General features: G+C 40.3%; 2 protein-coding genes across 2 annotated transcripts; both read right to left on the bottom strand.

Annotated features, from left to right (window-relative positions):
* Positions 1-764: 764 nt before the first annotated feature.
* Positions 765-7,239, bottom strand: ppef2b (protein phosphatase with EF-hand domain 2b). Its single transcript, XM_071894956.2, has 16 exons — positions 7,191-7,239; positions 6,664-6,791; positions 6,312-6,366; positions 5,966-6,141; positions 5,614-5,728; positions 5,394-5,440; positions 4,896-5,062; positions 4,593-4,629; positions 3,916-4,065; positions 3,425-3,778; positions 3,088-3,273; positions 2,785-2,927; positions 2,373-2,479; positions 1,820-1,983; positions 1,619-1,706; positions 765-1,232 (listed from the first exon to the last, which is right to left on the bottom strand). Exons 1-16 carry the CDS (start codon positions 7,237-7,239, stop codon positions 1,048-1,050), a joined length of 2,151 nt encoding a protein of 716 aa, XP_071751057.1. The 3' UTR covers positions 765-1,047.
* A 5,395-nt stretch (positions 7,240-12,634) lies between these two features.
* On the bottom strand, positions 12,635-15,326 carry LOC139908352 (bone morphogenetic protein 7-like). Its single transcript, XM_071895016.2, has 5 exons — positions 15,202-15,326; positions 14,104-14,261; positions 13,860-13,952; positions 13,618-13,754; positions 12,635-12,778 (listed from the first exon to the last, which is right to left on the bottom strand). The coding sequence occupies exons 1-5, from the start codon at positions 15,324-15,326 to the stop codon at positions 12,635-12,637; spliced, it is 657 nt and encodes a 218-aa protein (XP_071751117.2).
* Between the last annotated feature and the right edge of the window lie 4,008 nt (positions 15,327-19,334).

Raw genomic sequence — 19,334 nt, 5'->3', positions numbered from 1 at the left:
AGTTTCACTCAGACATCATGATATCTGGAATTGAATTGAGAGAAAAGCCCCTGTGACCCCATTTTTGTTAGAATATCGACATTTCAACTGCGAATTCTCTTTGCAGCACACAATTGAATACAAACCCCAGGAGGCTGAACGACAAAACAAGTTCAGCCAGGAAGCATATTGGATTAAGATTTTATTGTATAAGAACGGCAGTATGTACTGCCTGTGTACATACGGAGTGCACTACCTACCAGCCAGGGAGCACACCAAATCCCCCGTACAGTAGCCTACATAACAGCAGAACCAGCCGGTGGTAGATGGGGTGGTGGGTGAGCAACCAGCCAAGCACGCACATGCAGCAAGCAGCAACATCAAGCAACAGCCACTGAGCAGAGCAGACAGGTACGTTTTCCCAGTTTAAATAGACTGCACTCTTTGTCCAGCTGTCAGCAAGAATTTCCCGGCTAAACTTAATTTATCCTTTCAGTGGCCCTAAAAAGACCTCTTTTCACCTTTTCATTTTTAACCTTTTTGGGTCAGACATTGTCAACAGCAAGACTATTTCATATTAAAAGCTTTTCTCTAATGCAAGGCTTCATTTGTATCCACTTTCATTTTACACATAATCACAAGACCCAGCCCTTTATTTCAAAAGTTGTCCTTGCATACTCCATCCTTCCTACGAAAAATGTATGTCAACATGAAAGGCAAAGACAAGAAAACATGTTTTGGATGTTTTTTATTCATTATTAAACAGCTGATCATCATCATTAAATTCCACCAAACCCTTAAAATACACCCTTAGCCTATCACGGCAAATCTAGGAGGTAGAAAAGAGCTAAACGCTGAAAAAGTGAGTACCACAAGGTTTTGCCTGGCCAAACGATACAGACTAGATCACCGCCCTATGGCCACATGGTGTAGAAACATGGACAAAATGATCATTCAAATCTCCCCAGACATGGTGATCCTGGTGAACCAGTCTACCCCAGACAATACTTAGTGTGTTCTATGCAGCAGCAGATCAACAGGGACCCCTAACATGGTGCTGCTCCAGCTCTACATGTGGGCACTGAGGTCCACCAGCCGGAAGGCCTCCATAAACTCATTGATATCGATGCTGCCATCCTTGTTGAAGTCAATGCTAAGGGCCAAGTCTGCAATGGCCTTGTCACTGATCTCCGTCTTAAGGTGGGAGCTCAGGAGTTTCCAGGTCTGATGGAACTCCTCAAACGAGATCAGACCTAGAAGGAGACGGGGAGAGGGAGAGGCCTTAGTTGTACACTGTGCAAATTTGTTACATATAAAAAGTAAATTTAAATAATCGTGACTTCAGAGTCTCAAGAATATGAACATGAGTTTTGGCTCATTCACTTTCAGTTGGGCTTAGAATGTCCAGGTGTTTTATGAACAAAATACTTTTTAAGTTTAAACCCCCACCCCAGAGATTTATGCATGTATCTATGTCAACCATCTATACCATCTATAAAGCCCTTGATCGTAAGCCCCCTCAACATGTGGGGGTATTATATTCCCTGCAGTTGAGAGGCTTGGAGAGAGGGTCAGATGCTGCGAATAGATACTGTAGAGAAGGGCAGTATTTAGTATCTAGGCTAAGCTGCTTACTGACCTGAGTGATCTGTGTCTATGATTCGGAAGATGGTCTCCAGGTTGGAGTGGTTTTTGTACATGGTCTCCAGGATACTGGTGTTGGACATCTGTCATGCAAGAGACAAAATGTTTACCATAGTGGAAGGAATAACCGTATTGATGCCATTAGAATATTTACATCTAAATTTTGTGTTTGCGTGTGTGTGAGGATAAGGCGGACCTCTGGCTTGGGCTCAGTGATGGAGAGCTCCCTGATCCACTGTTGGTAGTCCAGCATACCATCGTGGGTGTAGTTGACAAGCTGAGAGCGCAGCACCCTCCAGGGCAGACCCAGCTTCAGCACCCTCTCTGTGGCACTGGCCCAGTGCTTTAGAGAGATCGTACCTAGGAGACAGACAGGAGAGGTGTCGTTAACGGACTCATTTTTGAGCCATGATTTACATTTTGATACACTGCCACTAGATGGTGATGAATAAGCACTCTTCTGCTGTGTATGACTTGGGTTTCAGAGGACTTCCTCATCATCTCAACATGCGCTGACTCAGCAAATGGAAGCCAAAGTCCTGACAGCAATTGTGATGTGGAGAATTCTGAGTCTAGTTTGCTTGCAGAATAGCTAAAAAATTTAGCTAGTATACTTGATTTACTTTGCCTTTCATGTTGGGTTTTGTTTGTCAGGCTATTCAAGTGCCAGGTATGTTAGACAGATATAGTGCAAAGTGTCAAAAATCACCATCGCTGATTGATTTACAACAGTTTGTCTGGTTTAGTACCTGTGTTTTTGGGGTCGTATTCCTGGAAGGCACCGATGAGATCAGACTTATGTACAAACAGCTGTTCCCTCAGTGCTCGCAGAGCTGATCTCTCTGTCTGACCAACACTGACAAAGAACAGGTGGAGAATAAAAAGTATTTTGTCATATTTTATCTAATACTGTATAAATCTTGGAATCACTGAGACAGCAACATCTTTAAACAAATTTATGAAGTATTATTTTATTGGCTGATCACATTGTCTCAATTGAGCCTGGTTGTGCCTGTATAATTTCACATAGTGTTCTCAAAAGTATCTTTTTCTGTCTTCGTGCGCCACACTACTCTATTTTGATCCAGCGATCAGTAAATAACTCAAAATGCTCTCCTTGGCGCAGAAATTTGAATTCTTGTGTGTAGTTTCTTCATGTACCTTTGTCTGAGGGTGAGGTCTCGGCTGGTTCGGCTGGCCTGGTACTGAATGAAGTGGGGAACCAGATCAGGGCCCATTCTGATGTATGCTCCTCTGTTACTGCCCACCTCATAGTAGTTAGACGCTGAAAATATAGTCAGCACCTGGACACAACAGAGGACAGTTGGGACTGCACAATACATGGTGCTGCGACTTATGTAATGCACCTGGTTTGTAAAAGATTGTTGTCAATGGGGAACCAGTATTCTGATGTATGCACTTCTTTCCTGCCAACCCCTCTACCTCATGCCTCTGTATGCTCACCCTGCGGTTGTGGCAAAACTCATAGCCGTCCTGTTTGCACTCGTGGGAGCGGATGAGGAGCTGGAGGTTATGTCTCCTTAGCACTTTCTCAGTGACATCCGGCCCCCAGTAACAGCCTCCGCCGCGCACCTCATTGGGCATGCAGCCATCCTGGGGCATGGGGTCACTCCACAACACGTCGACAATCTGAATGGCCAAAGGAGATCAGTGATACTAAGGAATTCTACACTGTCAACTGCCCCTCCAAAAAGAGTGTGAATCTGAAAATGAGCATGTGGATGATCAATCTGGCACAACTGACAAATGAATGCAATCTAATGTCCTTCCTCTCACTTACTTGCTTCCACTCATGTCCATATGTCTCCATTATTTCTCCAGACTCTGGGTCTGAGTCAGAGGAGACGGACTTCTTCAGGTCTCCATAGGACTGGTTGAACCCGGCCTGCCTGCGCCTCCTCTTTAGCTCCTCCTCCACTGAGCAGTTGACGTGACTGCTCACGGGCAGGTTGTGGAGAGAGCGGCGCTGGAGGTCATGCCTGGGACCCAGGCCTGGGCTGTGGTGGGTCAGAGAACGCACCCGGCGCCGGCCCTCCACTGGCCCAGAGTCCTGTTCATCATCGTCCATATTCTGATACCCACTGCCATTGACTGCCTGACCGCTCCGCATAGCCGGCCTGAGGGCTGACACATACTGCGCACATTCACAGACATTACACACACACATAGATACATGGTTGGATTTTTGAGGGGAAGAATAATATTTCTGGATTAGCTGCTTATAAAAGGTCCATAATACTCTAATTTGATGTTGTTGGAATCCCCACTTACTTTGTGCCTGTCCACTTCGGCTATTAGGTTAAGGTCTGTAGTGTCAGAGATCCCTCCATGCACAATCAGCACCTTTTGATCAATTACTGTGGCCAGAGGCAGCCAGCCGAAGATCTTCTGGAGAAGCTTCAGGATCTTCTTGCCATGAACCTACCGACCAAGTCAAGCAATGGAGGCTTACTGTACATTTCACATACAATTAGGGGAATGATTATCCTCCTAATATGATTTGACAAAAAATTTAATTTAGGGTATTGATACACATGCCATTTTTGGTCGGCATTATCACATTACGTAATCTACTAAACTAAATCTAATAAAGATCCATGTCCTGCAAGCAGAAGTTAATCCGCTGTCATTCTGTGCCAGCTTGCTAACGCCTGTTCCAGTGCCATGACCCCACTTTAGACAACATCTCTCCACATTGGAGTCAGGCTTGGTGCAGCTGTTTCGCTGACTCTCCTCAGGCCACAGGGAGAAAAAGTGACCCACATCACACATACTGAAATAGATTCAGTCTAGTTAGGGCCCTATTACAGTTACATTTATACATTCTGGCTGAATGAGGTAGAAGCAGAATTGCACATGGGTCTTCATGGAGATTAGAATAGGCTAATATTGGCTGAGAATAATATAATTCCTGTGTTAAAGCAACATGCACAAGACACAAGACCTACCCTATATTTTCCCAGAACTTCTTTGGTAAAACCATATCTGGAATAAATACAGGAGGAATAGGCAGATTAGCATTCAGACCACTTGTAGGTTGTTGAGGTACATTAAATATAGTCAGGACACAACTGGCAAATCCACTTTAATTGCATAAAGCCATCTATAAGTATACTGTGAGGAAAATACAAAACAAAACTAATACTAAACAAAAATATTTCAGCAGAGGCAGAACAAAGCACTGAATGTAACTGAATTGCCTTAAAATTATCGAGAGAAGGCCTGTTGTGTGGGCCATCTACCAAGCCCACCTCAGGTTAACAATGTGATCCTCATGGTTCCCTCTGTTCAGATGGACATCATTGGGATAGACCAGCAGGAACGCAAACAAGATGAGAAGAATCTCCAAGGAATATTTGCCACGATCCACAAAGTCTCCATTGAAGACGTAGGGTTTCTCAGAGGAGGGCAAGCCATTCTGGACAGGTTGAGTTACAATGTTAATTAAAGAGTAGCCTAACTTAACAAACCCAAATATGTGTGAAGCCTGACATCTAATGGTCAAAAGCATGTTCCTGAAATTGCCATCTGCTATTGGCTGATCTTTGCTACCAGGTGATGTCACCTTCTATGGTGTACAACAAATGGTGACATCACCTGGCACCAAAGATCTGCCAATAGCAGATGGCAATTAAAATGAAATGGAAAGCTGGTTATCCCTCACTGAAAATATGTTATGCCAGACATGATCATCATCGTTAGCCTACCACAGAGTGATTTGCATGTTGTGATTTGATCTGTTTACACACCTTATAGAATACTAACAGTAGATCTTCAAGGTGCCCATGTAAATCTCCTGGAGCAAAACAAACAACGATGCATAAATATTTATTGCCATTTTGCATAGAGATAGAGATAGTTGTGAGCGCATACTAAGAATTCCTATCTAGAAATACACTAGGAATAAAAAGAAATGTATGAGAAAATATCAGAGCAAAATGCGGCTACAAGCGGCCTGCTGCTGTGTACCACATATGGTGATCTCCTTGGTGTGGCAGGTAGAGACATGGTTGATATTGGGGAGAATTCTTAGTAGCCTCCAAGTTTCTCCAAGAAGTTGCAGAACATATCGAGAATGGAGCTGCTACTAGGAAAAAACAAACACGAATAAATGGGGCGCTGAAGACAATATTTCCGACAATTAGAGAGTATTTCTGTCTCTAACTTGTGTTTATGTGTCTCTGTGTGTACTTCTATGAGTGTGTGTGCATGTGTTGTTGCATGTTTATGTGACTGTCTGTTTATGTAATTGTCTGAATGTGAATTTTTTTGTCGGTGTGTGTGTCTACCATCTGCATGCTTTGTGTGCCTATGTACCTACTTGTTTGTGCTTGAAGGCTTCTACCAGCTCCGATGCCCCGCAGATAGTCATGGGAAAGGTTAGATGGGGGCCAGTGTAGATGTCAGGTACCTCAATACTCTTGTAGCAGAAGTATCTCTCCCATTCTATGTCACGACAGATGTTATTCTCACGGAATATGTGAGAGATAAGATTTCCTAATGTAAAGAGAGAGAAGGAAAGAGAGGGAGATAAATTAATAGAGGGAAGCCACATCATGTTCCTCACCAGGGGGTAGATTGGGCTCAGATTAGCTCACTGTCAGTAATCTAATGGAACCTACACATAACTCAATGAATTAAACAGAGATTGAGAGGCATTGTCTTACTCTCACTACTGGCTGGAGTGAAGTGGTCCATCAGGTAGCCAAAGAAATTGTAGAGCTGCATAGGCGGGGAAAGGATTGTTTGAAAATTACATTTTATTTGTAGCATCAAAGAAATGTGTTTGTCTATAGACCAGTAGAAAAAAACTGCAGTTAGGTCAATAAGGGAAGCATTTTGAACCACCATGCAAGATGCGCATAGGTATCTAAATGCACATGTAAAAAATGCCCACAGTCCTGTTCAGAGCAGGTAACTAGTTGCAGTGTACATTTAAGATTGACTCAAGCTTTACATGACTGTGTAAATCTTTTCATATGATGTGTTATGTTTCATAATCTATCTCTCCAATCTCACCTTGATCTGATCCTGTTCTCCTGCATATTCAATAGACTGGAAGATGTTCCAAGTGCACCTGCGTCTCATCTCCAGCCGTGCCACATACTGACGGTACCAGCGCTGGATCAGCAGAGCTGCCCTGATAGCTGGGGAAGGAAGCATGGCAGAGAGAAAGTTGAAGAACGTGATTATGTTGTTAATATTCGTCCTCCTCTACAGTGACTACAAAGACTCACCAGTGGCAGCTTCACAGGTTGCATAAAGTAAAACAAACATTACTAATGAAGATTTATATTTTACAAGGGTTAGGGTTAGGGTTAGGGCAATGTAATTTTGAGCACAAGCAGAGTTACTAAATGATGAAATCAAAACCATATTTACCTGGAACTAAGATGCTTGCTATAAAATGAGAAAGATAACATTGAATGAATGCAATGGAAGGAATCAATGATTACAATAAATGGATAGTGATAATTCTTCTCCCTATCTATAACTTTTCTTTGAACCTTGACATTTCATTTCAATTATTCTGGTAAAAGATTTACCTTTTTCGCATTTCTTCAGCTGTTCTGATTTTGCCATGCCACATCCCATGACCCTTTGCTCTTTTCACTGGCACAGACAAAGACACATTCACATATGTTTGAGCTATTTGAGCTTGTGTTTTGGGAATAGGCAATAATACAATAATAGATCTGTATATATAATAAGTATTGTAAAAATGGCTCTAAATGATGACATCTTTCTTCAGTTTTATATTCTGACCACAGAATGCACAAATATTAACACATGATCAGCAGTACGATGCTTGTCTGTATCAATAATCGCTATATGGCTCATGATTAGGGATTATTCTACTATTCCATCCATGTCACCACAACATAATTTCTTTTACATAGTTCTCTAATTATTAGATCCTTTATCTTATTAAATCATATACAGCAAATAAAAACAAAACAATTACTTAGATTGTGAATATATTGATACAAAAAATGCCAGTGGTACTTGAATTGACGTTGAAGAGGCTTATCAAAGTGTTAGCAAATCTATTCTTTGATAGGAAAAATGACAATCTCACAGCCATATAGAAATGCAGAATGGCCCAAAGAAAGCTTACCTGGCCACGTTACCTCTGTCTCATTCCCTCCCTTCAGTTCTTCAGCGTCTTGGGAGAAACCTTGACATTTTTCTTGCCAACCACACAGATGTAATTTGAGAAAAAACAGAAATTAATGAGTTATCTTCTCAGACACATCCATTTCCCAGGCACAGCACATGTTGTTCCAGTGGCTGTAGTGTTGCACTTGAATAGGCAACGTCTTGGACATGCTCCCTCTGTAGCTACAAGCTCTGAGCCATCACAAACTCACACTGGCCAAGGGTTGTGAACAGCACAGCCAAGTCTCTTGGACAAGCCCCGTGACCACTTAAACAAAACAACAAGATGCAAGTGGATTAGGATTAAACCTTACTACGCCTGGCATCTAACCTGAATAAACAGATAAAGACTCTGATAAAGGGCAGCAGCTGTTTTGAATCTAGACTTAGTGAGTACTCGTCATCAGCCTGATTCACAACAACATACTTTAATAATACACTTGATACACAGTAGTACATTTATAAAAACAAAGTTTACAAAACACTATAAAGAACAACCATGAAAAACAGGGCATAATAAAGAAATAAATCCATTGCATAAAAAAAATCAATGAATTAAACATCCCTGTGATTGGAACTAAAGTTTTCCCATAATTATACAGTATATGTATAGGATTAGTATGAGTATTTATTTGAAAAACAGTATAAAGCACATTATTCTTATTTGGAGACATATTTCATATTGCAATACCAACTACATTATCGCAACTATTTGCCCCAATATTCTTTCTATCATAAACAGTTAATTGACTCTGTTCCATTTGCAGCCTCTTCTTTAGTCTAATCTGGACTGCCTTTGACACAGTTGATATATGATTTTAAATTATAATCTTGGAGTTTTTGTAGAAATTGCAGACACTGCTATGGATTGGCTGTCATTTATCTTAGATAGGCAATTCTCTGTTGCCTGGTCTAGCTCTGTATCCTCCCCAGTACAGCTTACTAGTGGAGTACCTCAAGGTTCCATCTTGGGTCCTCTTTTGTTCACTATGTATGTCAAATGTCAAACAGCTGTGTTTTACACATTGTTAGTTGTGATACATGACAGGTATGACTTATTTTTGTGTGTAGTGTGTTGTGATATTCTTTGGTGTGACCATTTATTTATATTGTGTGCAGTGACTCATACTTCCAGGTGGACTGTTTTGTCAAGCCTACCCTCATTTGCAGTGTGTCTGTATTGCATTTGAATTGTCATTCCGGCCAGCAAACCCTTTCCAGACTACCACTGATCCCCTATAGACAATTTAACTGATCTATGAGGTTTGATGGACAAATGAACTAGCCTACGAGGGCAGCCACGTGTCCTCGCTGAGCCAATGGGGTGGGAGTGAAGGCGGCTCAGTCGCCTTTGATGGTGACAAACTAGTTCCGCCACCAAAATGCCAAGCCATGTCGGAGCCAAAAGCACAGCAGCCCCAGTTACCCAGCAAGGCCTCTACCTACATATCCTGGGCCGGTAGGCTGGCAGTGTATGAACAGAACACATCAGTTGTATTGGGCTAATTGTTGAGAAGTGAGTTGGTCGGTGCTTCGATTGGCTTGGATCGTGGTACCGTCCATCCTCGGCAGCAACAGTGATCACTCCTGGCAGTTGAGTATTGTTAAGCTTTTATGCATTGATTGAGATTATTAGGCCTCTGCCACATATATGTTATAGTAAAGGTGGACTAGAGCAAAGCATGACCAGCCTGCTTCCCAAAGACATCAGCAATGCCTGTCTAATGCATGTCTATTGTTCTCTGTAGGTCTCTTCCTGTCCTTTCTACCCTTTAATTTAGATGGGCTGGATAAGTACCGTGAATGTTTTTTGCCACCCTTACTGCATTTAAGGTAAGGGGAACTGTTTTTTGTTTGAGTGATGATTAAGAAAGAGTAGACCTTCTTTTTTATGTTTTGTTATGGATCTTTATACCTCAGATTCTTATTCTTGTTTTATCTCTTCTTTGGACTTTTTAGGATCAGAAGGACTGATAACTCTTTTCTTTTTATTATTATTTAACACTCCTTGTCAGCCCAGTGATGTCAAAGTACTGTTGACACTGCTGCCAGGTTTGCATGGGAATGCAGCAGAAAACACCAAAGCAATGACCGCTTATCACCAAAGCTGTCGCCAAAATCAAGAATAACTAGAATCTTGTGGATTATCACTTTTAATACTATTAAATAATATACAGTCCACTACTGTTACAGCAATGCTTTTGTCGGGACAAGAAATAAACCCTGAGGTCATGTTTTTCAGTTTCACTATTCATGAAGTTACTGTTTTTTGGCTTTGTAGGGCAATATTGTTAACTGATACAATCTGGTTCCTTAATTGCTGTGTGTGCTGTTTCTAACCAGTAGTGTCAGCCATTCCATTAGCATCTGTTGTTAACACAATATGGTTTTTGAACTGCTGAACAGGCTGTTTTAAGGCTGTTTAAGTCTTTGATTATTTGAATCAGGGGGTTTCTGAACTGCTTGGTGGGCTGTTTCAAGCTAGTAGGACCAGCCTCAGTCTCTGGTTGTTGGTACATTGACGTGTCTAAATAACACTTCAGCAAAACATCTGTCTTCTTGTGCTGTTGTTTTATTTCAGTCAAGGACTGATATCATCATAATTTAATAGGCTTCCACAGTAGTCAGGAAAAGATGTATAAATGTTGTGAGCAAAAATGCATGCAGAGCGACTGAACATGTTGCAGACCTTTTCAGAAGTGCGCAACAGACTGTGTTGCTCTTCCCCTGAGTAGCGCCTGGATTTCTGGAGTTTCTAGAGCGTGCCAACATTTCTCCCTCTGCTCTTTTCCCTCAACACCTTCGCTAAAACTGTCTGACAACATTAAATATTGTTAGCTTGGCATACTGGATGGCTTTGACAGCTAATAAACATCACAACTAAAAAATGTTCTTTTCAATAATCATATTAACTTTTGTAATAAACAAACATTACAGTGAAAACAACTGGCTGTATGAGACAAAAGATGTACACCTTTGATAATATATTGATTTTAATCACCTTTATTCAAAGACTGTGAGCAAAGAATCATGTAATCAATACAAATGATCACCATGGTATAGCAGTAAACAATAAAACAATGCATTTGATCTGAAAATATTGATTAAATACTGAAATGATATAATATTTTACATATCACTGAGATAAAAACTATTATTAGTAATCTTTGAAAAATGGTGAGGTAAATTTGTGTAAATTCTGAAAAATGAGTGCGTGTGCATACAAAAAAAGTCTGGTTTAGTGTCATCATCCGAAGATATTCTTGAGGAGAACAGACGTGAAAACTGACAGACTGATAGACACACTGGTCAAGGGGAGTGGACACAGAGGCATATAAGAGTAGAAACAGAACCCTACTGTTACAAATGTAATGCAAACATACACTTTTCATTATGTAATAAATCAAACAGATTTTGTTTGCTGGGATTTGATTTTTTAATCAGACTTTAATGTCATAGATGACTGCTAGCCAATACTGTTGCTTGTATTTTGCTAGCCAAAATATCATAGCTTCACTGCAATGATACAAAGGCTTAGCACACGACTTAAAAGAGTGATGCAACAAAGGTTCAGTGTACTAAGTGAAGTTACTATGATTTTTCCTTGGTTTCTCTGTTACATCTTGCTATAATTATTATCCTCAGTTTTACTTGGCCCACAACAAATAGAGACCAGGATATTTACCTGCATGGCAAAGCATGTCTAGTATTACCAAAGAGACAGTTTCATTCTTGAGCAGAATTGAAGTTACTGCCTCTGTAGGGCAGCATTGTCCCCTTTGTCTCTTCTACCAGCTGAAACATGAAAAAAAATGGAGCATGGAAGTTTTTGGAAAAGCACAGCACAGATGTTGCTCTTACTCAAAGAACAATGGCCCCAGGAGAACTGATGCTAAGTCTGGGGAGAAGAGAGTTTAGCTGATGAACATAATCTACTATTATTCATTATTCAATGAATTATTCAATTTTCAGTGTAAAAAAAACAACAACTTCACATTAACAAATAATAAATGTAGCTGAACTGAACTCACAATTTTCAGTGGACTTTCCCTAAGAAAAAAACCTATATTTTGATTTGACTTCACTTGCCCATTAAGATAAGATTTCTTCTTCGTTTTTTTCAATAGAGGAAGTAATGCTCTATATACAATACAGTTGTGAGGAATAGCTGTATTACACAGATCAGAGCAGAAGCAACTGTCCTGGCAGAGGATTTGGCTTTGACAGCCACACAGTGTTCACATGTTTGACGGGAACACTCAGTAGCGGTTAGTAGCTGCTTTATTGCCTTGCTATTTGCCAGCGACGCAGGGTTGTAATATGGTTTTAAATATTTAAATATGTTTTAAATAGCTCTGTGCACACAGGAGATTTATTAAAGCTAAACTGACAGCATTTATCACAACTGTGTGAACTGTTCTTCACCAAGTTATTCTCAGTTCTTACTAGAGAGCTAGAGCACTAGAGAAATGCTGGGATTGCCCGCATGAATTGATTTTCTAAGGATTGCAAATTCTATCTAAGATTAATTGTTTTTCTGTATTGAAACAATTACATTTGAAAGCTACAATTTATACAGGATTGTTCAGGCAATTAAATAACACAAACAAAAGCAGTGGAAGTGCTGGTGAGAGAAGACAGGCCTATATTATGCACTTTTCTTTCTTTTTGTGTTTCCCTATGTTTTATGTCATTCATAGACCTTGGACTTTCTGTTGCAATAAGAGGTAAAGTACATATTCTGTGTAACGTGGTATACTACTATTGAAGACTTGTCCATGTATGCCAGGTGGCTCATAGAACTCACATGCACAGGACTATAAAACAAGCTTTACTCTTCGTTGGGGAGCTGGAGGTTGCCAGGCCCACAGCCACATGTGCGGGTCAGCTGCACAGAGGAAATGACGACGGTACTGAATTCATCCATGTACAGGATGGGCACCATTTCCTGGGAGGTGGGCTGGCAGCACGGCATCTGGACCGATAAAGGGACAAATACAGTGGGAGTCATGGGTGGGGAGAGGGGTTGGCAGGGGTGGGGGGATATTAGCTGTCACTGTTTGACATTTGATAGCAACAGGGTGTTTCTTATTTCTATGGTCATTGGGGTTAACATAATCATACAGTAGATTTTTCAACACCTACATTTCTGGGTCTTAGTAAGTTTGTTCAACAAGATTGAACAAAAAGATATGAAGTTGCATGCAGTAAAAGGGACTGTTAAATACAAAATATAGAAAGAAAAAAAAACTTTACCACTGCAGCTCAGATTAGACAAAAGTAAACAAATCACATTTATGTATTTCTTCGGTTTTTCTTGTATACATTAGATTACATGAACTCATATTAACATTAGATTCATGTAAAATATTTGAGTAATTTTTAAAGTTTATTTCATCCAAAAAAAATAAAAAATAATAATGCATTCAAGGTTAGGAAAAAAAGTACATATATTTTAGGAGTAAATCCAACCCTTCATACCCACAGTAAATTCAACTTATTACAAATCACATGGGTATTAATTGTCATACTGCACTCATTTTCCACAGGGCCACAGCTATATCATTTTGAGTATTCTCTGTTTGTGTAATTTGTTGCCATAGGCAACATGCTCCTAATGCCACACTGCATTCATGTCTGTTTAAATAATGTTGGAGAGTTCCTTTGGTTGTTAATTTGCTTCGTGTATGTTGGCAGCATAATGATGATAAGAAGCTTGTTTATTGGCAGCCATTCCACCTTCATAACAGACCAGATAAACTATGTGCTGTTTAGAAACTAATTACACTACTTTCAAATCTCTAAGAACTGTACCTGTGAGGGGGTTTCCTGGACATTGGGGGGGTATGATGGACAGCGCAAAGTGTTCACTGCCAGTAGAGGGTTGCAGGATGCACACTGGACAAAGGTGATGCTCTCAGGATAGATCACCCAGTTGTCCCAGCCCAGATCTGTCAGGTATTAGAAGGGATATGACATGGGTTATGCTTTTTCATAGAGAAGCACACACATGTATAAAAATGCAACCACACACACACACACACACACACACGTACCTTTCAGGAAGATCTCAGAGGCCATCTGACAGCACTCCATGCCTGTACTGTTTACAGCACCAGGTGTCACAGAGTAGCCAGACAGTGCAGGAACTAGGTGGACATTGAACAAAACCACTCAGCACAGTAAAAGAAGAGTATTTCAAGTGTAGTAAAACTGTAATATTTATATTTTTGATTTGATTTGATTTGGAATAGCTAATGAAGCGTTGCACATGTTTTCTTTATGCTGGGTCTCACCTACCTGTAGTGTCCTTGGCTGTGTTAGAAATGCCACTGAAGGTGTCTTTCCATTGCTCTCTGATACTGGTCAGCCCACCAACAGGCAGCCGTGGCTCTGTCTGCAAGTTGAGAGCCCCGAGGAGACTCTTACTGATGGACTGCAATGACTCACCCTGGCACCTGCAGATGCACATCACCCATATTACTAAGATACATAATAATAAAAAACGATTAGAATATAAAGACATTACATTTATTTTGGAAATAGAAGAAATACTGGACACTTTCTAGAACCAAATGAAGTTGAATTCGTATTACATTCACCAACATCCTGTCAGTTTACGCTTGTCAAAAGTGGATGAGCATTGAATATTTATCTGTCAGTGTAAACATATTCCACATATAAAAGCATAAAATGAGATTTGTTTCAAAATAAATGTCATTAATTGCTTGGTTAATTCATTCATTGCAAGACTACTTACAATCAAGACAAAATATTGCATGAGTTAATAATATGACAATTGATCAATAATTACTTCTGTGTGCCAATATGTGCCAGGTGCAGTTGCAAAACCTGACTGATGTAAATGCAAGTTCTCTCAACACTCTCCAGTGAACTGTGGAAGCAGTTCTGCTCTTTGCCCAAGCCAAGTCAAAGAGATCTTGTCTTGAGAAGTGATTGATTACACTGCTAATGCTTGAGCAGAAGAGTTTGTTACGGCTCTGGCCATCACTCTTAGAATATCACAAGTCACCATGATCCCATATCACAGCCAGACTCCAATGTTCCCCCTGCCCATTTGAAAAAGGCCGTAGCAAGCATGCATCAACATAGACCTTATGATGTGTTATATGACACCATAATATGATATGCATGATAAACTGCTAGTCTAGGGCTCTAAGGCTATTTTAAAATAGTATGACCTCTGCAACCCAACATGACATTTCATAATTCGTTGGAGAATCCTCTGGAGTTTGGTCTCAAATATATAATTCACTTTAACAAAACACTAAACTTGCATAGGCTCACTGTATGATCAATCCAAAGACATGGTACTTCTTGACAGTCTTCTACTTGCCCATAGAGGCTCATGTGTGTTGCACAAAGTTTAATACTAACCTGATGTGCCTGATAACAGGAGAGCTAGCAGGCTTTACAGGTTCTTCCTCAGAAGGATGCAGGATGAATGCCATCACCAGTGAAGAGCCCAGAAGGACCGTCATGACAAAGAACGCAGTGGACATGGTGGATGTGCAGGACAGGCGGACCGCAGTGCAACTCAGATGTCAGGAGCGTGGTGTGATGAAGGCTGAGGTTGGTTCTGTTGGTCTGGTTGGAGGGGAAGATAGGAGTGACTAGACAGGGATGCTGTACTAGGTATTGTTTGTCAGGGCCTGGGAACCTGGCTTTTTATCTTCCTTTGCCCCAGCTTGGCCTTGAGATACTTAACAATGTTTTCTTGTCCCCTGTTCTGTGTGAAACAGTAAGAGGAGGATGATCCAGCAGAGAAAGACAGAGAGATGGACAGACACAAGACAAACAGACAGGAATCAAGGCTGGGAGGGAGGCAAATGACCATTTTTTGTGGCCATACCATAGTGCAGCATGCAGAACTGTTACATTCATAGCGTTGATTATTTACAGTGCAAACCCAGACAAACTTAACAACTTGTGTACCTGCAGTGGTCTGTACTGCAACAACGTTGCTGATGCACAATCTGCACACACTGTCAACCAAAAGAAGTTCTCACATAGTTTTATAGCATTTAGCATTCAATTGAATTGTACTGAATTCATTGGATATACCATACCCTACATTCAGAGAAGGCACAATCTAGCATCTAAAAGAGTAGTGAAGAGACGGTTTGAATGTGGCTTATTATCAGCCCATCCGAGGAAGCATGGGGAGAATATAGTGAGTGCCTATTCCTGTATGTTGGCTATGAAGGGCCATGAAGACTAGGAGACACAAGCTGTCCAGTCAGTTCCTGCTAATGTGTAGTTATCAGTTTCCATTACAACTCCCATTTTTTGGCCTGACATGAAAGACACCAATCTCCACTGATAAACATGAAAACAATTATTGCTCTGCACTTGTCATTCAAGGACAGAGAATCTGAAAGAAAGCAAGAATGAGTACTGCAGGTGATGTTAACATCTGAAAGCACAAAGCGAAAAGCTTGGCAGTGTTGACAGTACTGTGAGCCAGCAAGTGTCAGAGACATGCATGGAATGAAAACTTCAAGTCCTTAAATGCCTTTTTCCTACTGAGGCCTAAACTGGGCCACAGTAAGAGAAAACTTTCCCATGTGGTATGAAATGAACCCTCTCTGTTATTCTGCTCCAACAGATGGTGAATAAATATCAAACTATAATTCATCAACACTGGGCAGGAATGCTTGGTACAAGCTGATACAAGACATGCAGTACTTTCTTTTGCCAGTGATGTGATATATTACACAAGCATCTAATATGAGATGATTTTGACCAGAAAATCCAAGTCCATTATCATGAAGAATCCATATCTGAAGTGCAGACCTGCAGAAAATACTACTATAATATAACCTGCTTAAATACATACATACTTGCATGTCAGATGAATTTCACAATTAATGTCTCAATGAATATCTGTTGGAAAACATTAATCTTATAGACAGGAATCAAATCAAATCCAAGCCAAAAAGGAAAAAAAAAAATATCCTGAGAATTACATCTCAACTAATTCATGGGCCCAAAGCACTGTAGTATGCCTCATCCATATCTTAAATAAGAATTTAATTGGCTGTAATAAAACAAATATGTGATATGGTGTTACATCACAGATTCAACAGGTCTTAACAACACTGTGGAGATTTTTTTCATCACATAATGTCTCTGGGAAGATCTCAGCCTCAGGTCTGAAATTATTCTCAGGTCTCAACTTCTCAGGCTTGGCACACTTCCTCAAATGGCAACATAACCATAACCCAGCTGGGGTAGGAGAGTTTATTATTTTTTTTAATAAAATAAATATTGCCTAATGTTGACAGTGGTGAAACAAGAATCTTTATAACATGCACACATAGACACATAGACTGTAACACACAGACACAGAGACACACACACACACACACACACACACACACACAAGGTCATTGTGGGATAATTCAGCTCAAAACCTTTTCATAACCAAGCATAACTGAATGAAGTCCTTGAGTATCAGACGTCTCCCACCTCTCCCTTCTTGTAGTAGCATTGGGAGTCACACCATTAGCAGCTGCTCTTGGCTAGGATCACAAGGGATCACAAAGACCTTTTATGCTCAGATGGAGGACTGTGGAGGATGAGTGTTGCAGATGTTCCACAAACAGACAATTCTTGAAATATGTTTCAACATATAAAGGCCAGGAAGTTCAGAAAGATGGTTATTTTTCTTCCTGGTATATTTAAAGTTGGCTTTATTAGAATGTACCAGCATTTAACAAAATAAACATTCACTAAGCAAAATCTGATACTGAGAAATGTGAATCTGCACCTTGAAATGCGTGACCTTGTAGGTCCATGAAATAATCCAAAAGCTAAAAGGATCCTGTGATGCAAAACAAATTAAGATAATTTATTTTTGCAGATAATTAATCTGAAAATGCATTTTTTTTCCTCATCTCATGTGCAAATATGCCGGTGCTTGGCTGCAGTAGCATGAATTTTTTGCCAGGCCTATGATTGTTGTGTTCATGTCAGATGCATGAATAACATTGGCCTTTGGAAGTGTACAAAATAAATCTGATATTTTTTGCACTTTTAAGGAATGTTTGGAAGTACAAAATGTCTTGCATAGAAATCAAATCTAGGCTAAAACTGAGCCAGGGGGTTTATTATTCATCTGAAATCCAGTATGTGGACTGGCTAACTGAGGATAAACTGATAAGAAACAGAACTTTTAACCTCTTATCAGCTAGTACACAGCCAAAGATTTGCAGGACTTTAAGGTGGTTCAGATTCTTTTGCCTTAAGAAATTAGGCCGGCAAAATAGGTATCTTTAAATCACCTATAAAAAATGTGCTTTGTTGCAGACTTGCTCTCATGTAATTGTTTTATTACCTTTGCTTACTGATTTTTTTTCCTCACATATGCAAATCTACATGTTCTGGAAATATGTTACCTAGGTCTGTCAACTGGATATATTTGATAAGGTGAATGGTTTTTACAATGCACATTTTGCGCATCCTCAATATATGCTGTAAATTCACATATTTTTGTGTTGTCTAATATTCTCATTTGTTATATATGTGTAAATTTATATTTTCATGTATTTTCATTGTAGAATAATTTTTCACATTTTTTCATTAGCTTTTCTCTCAGATGTTGTATTGCTGTTATTTTAGACCCTCTGCATATATGCTATGTAAATTCATATATTTTCATTCTACTTAACATGTTCTAATGTTACTACACTATAATTAACATTTTACCTCATCTAAAATGTAATCTAATCTAACAGCCACTCTCACCCAGCCCTTTCCCCTCTAACATCCAAACAAGTTTTCAACACGTGTCGTCGGGGTGGTGGTTGCACAAACTTTGTACTAGTACAGCGCCATGGCAGGGCCTCCGATGGCACTTTGGGTGGGGTTATTATATGCCTGCAGAAACTACTCTGGCCAGCCATTCTGTTTCTATGCCTCTAGGGAGCGCAGCATGTTTAGCAAGGTCTGGTACTTGCTGTCTGCTCTGATTCCCTGCAGGACTAGTACTATATATGTACCAGTAGCTGTGTGTGTGTGTGTGTGTGTGTCTGTGGGTAGCTGTGGTGTGAATGTGTGTGTCTGGGTGGTTGGGGTGTGTGTGTTTGTGGCTATAGCTATGGCTGCAGTGTGTGTGTGTGTGTGTGTGTGTGTGTGTGTGTGTGTGTGTGTGTGTGTGTGTGTGTGTGTGGCCGTCTATCTCAGAAGGAGAGGTAGAGAGCTGCGTGTAACAACTCTGGTCAGTGAGAATGGCCCCACCTGCTCCACTCTCTGAACATTCCATCAATGATTGTGTATGTGGTTTTAATTTAGGATTAAACGTAAATAGTGCAAAAAGTAAAAGTCAGATCAAAAAGTTGAATGCAAGCATAAATCTACATAACATATGCTACAAGATGCAACTTGAATGGTGTGGGAGGAGATAGCACACCTTATTAGAGGAAGTAGCAGCAGGCAGCAGTTCCTCTAATGTCCACTAGAGGCTGGCTCCAAAAAGACTCCAAACCCAGCCCAAGTCCATGCAAGTC

This window comes from Centroberyx gerrardi, chromosome 2 (genome assembly GCF_048128805.1).
Source record: "Centroberyx gerrardi isolate f3 chromosome 2, fCenGer3.hap1.cur.20231027, whole genome shotgun sequence".
Classification (NCBI taxonomy): domain Eukaryota; kingdom Metazoa; phylum Chordata; class Actinopteri; order Beryciformes; family Berycidae; genus Centroberyx; species Centroberyx gerrardi.
Note: the sequence above shows the minus strand (reverse complement) of the source record. Positions and strands in the feature narration are given on the sequence as shown.

Excerpts from the sequence above, each read along its gene's own strand:
- ppef2b (XM_071894956.2), bottom strand. The coding sequence starts at position 7,239 with ATGGGATGTGGCATGGCAAAATCAGAACAGCTGAAGAAATGCGAAAAA. Across the intron at positions 5,063-5,393 it reads TACTGTTAGTATTCTATAAG|AATGGCTTGCCCTCCTCTGA; the intron begins GTGTGTAAACAG and ends CAACCTGTCCAG. Across the intron at positions 3,274-3,424 it reads ATGGACATGAGTGGAAGCAA|ATTGTCGACGTGTTGTGGAG; the intron begins GTAAGTGAGAGG and ends TTGGCCATTCAG.
- LOC139908352 (XM_071895016.2), bottom strand. The coding sequence starts at position 15,326 with ATGTCCACTGCGTTCTTTGTCATGACGGTCCTTCTGGGCTCTTCACTG. Across the intron at positions 14,262-15,201 it reads CCTGTTATCAGGCACATCAG|GTGCCAGGGTGAGTCATTGC; the intron begins GTTAGTATTAAA and ends GTGCATCTGCAG. Across the intron at positions 12,779-13,617 it reads TCCAGGAAACCCCCTCACAG|ATGCCGTGCTGCCAGCCCAC; the intron begins GTACAGTTCTTA and ends TTATCGGTCCAG.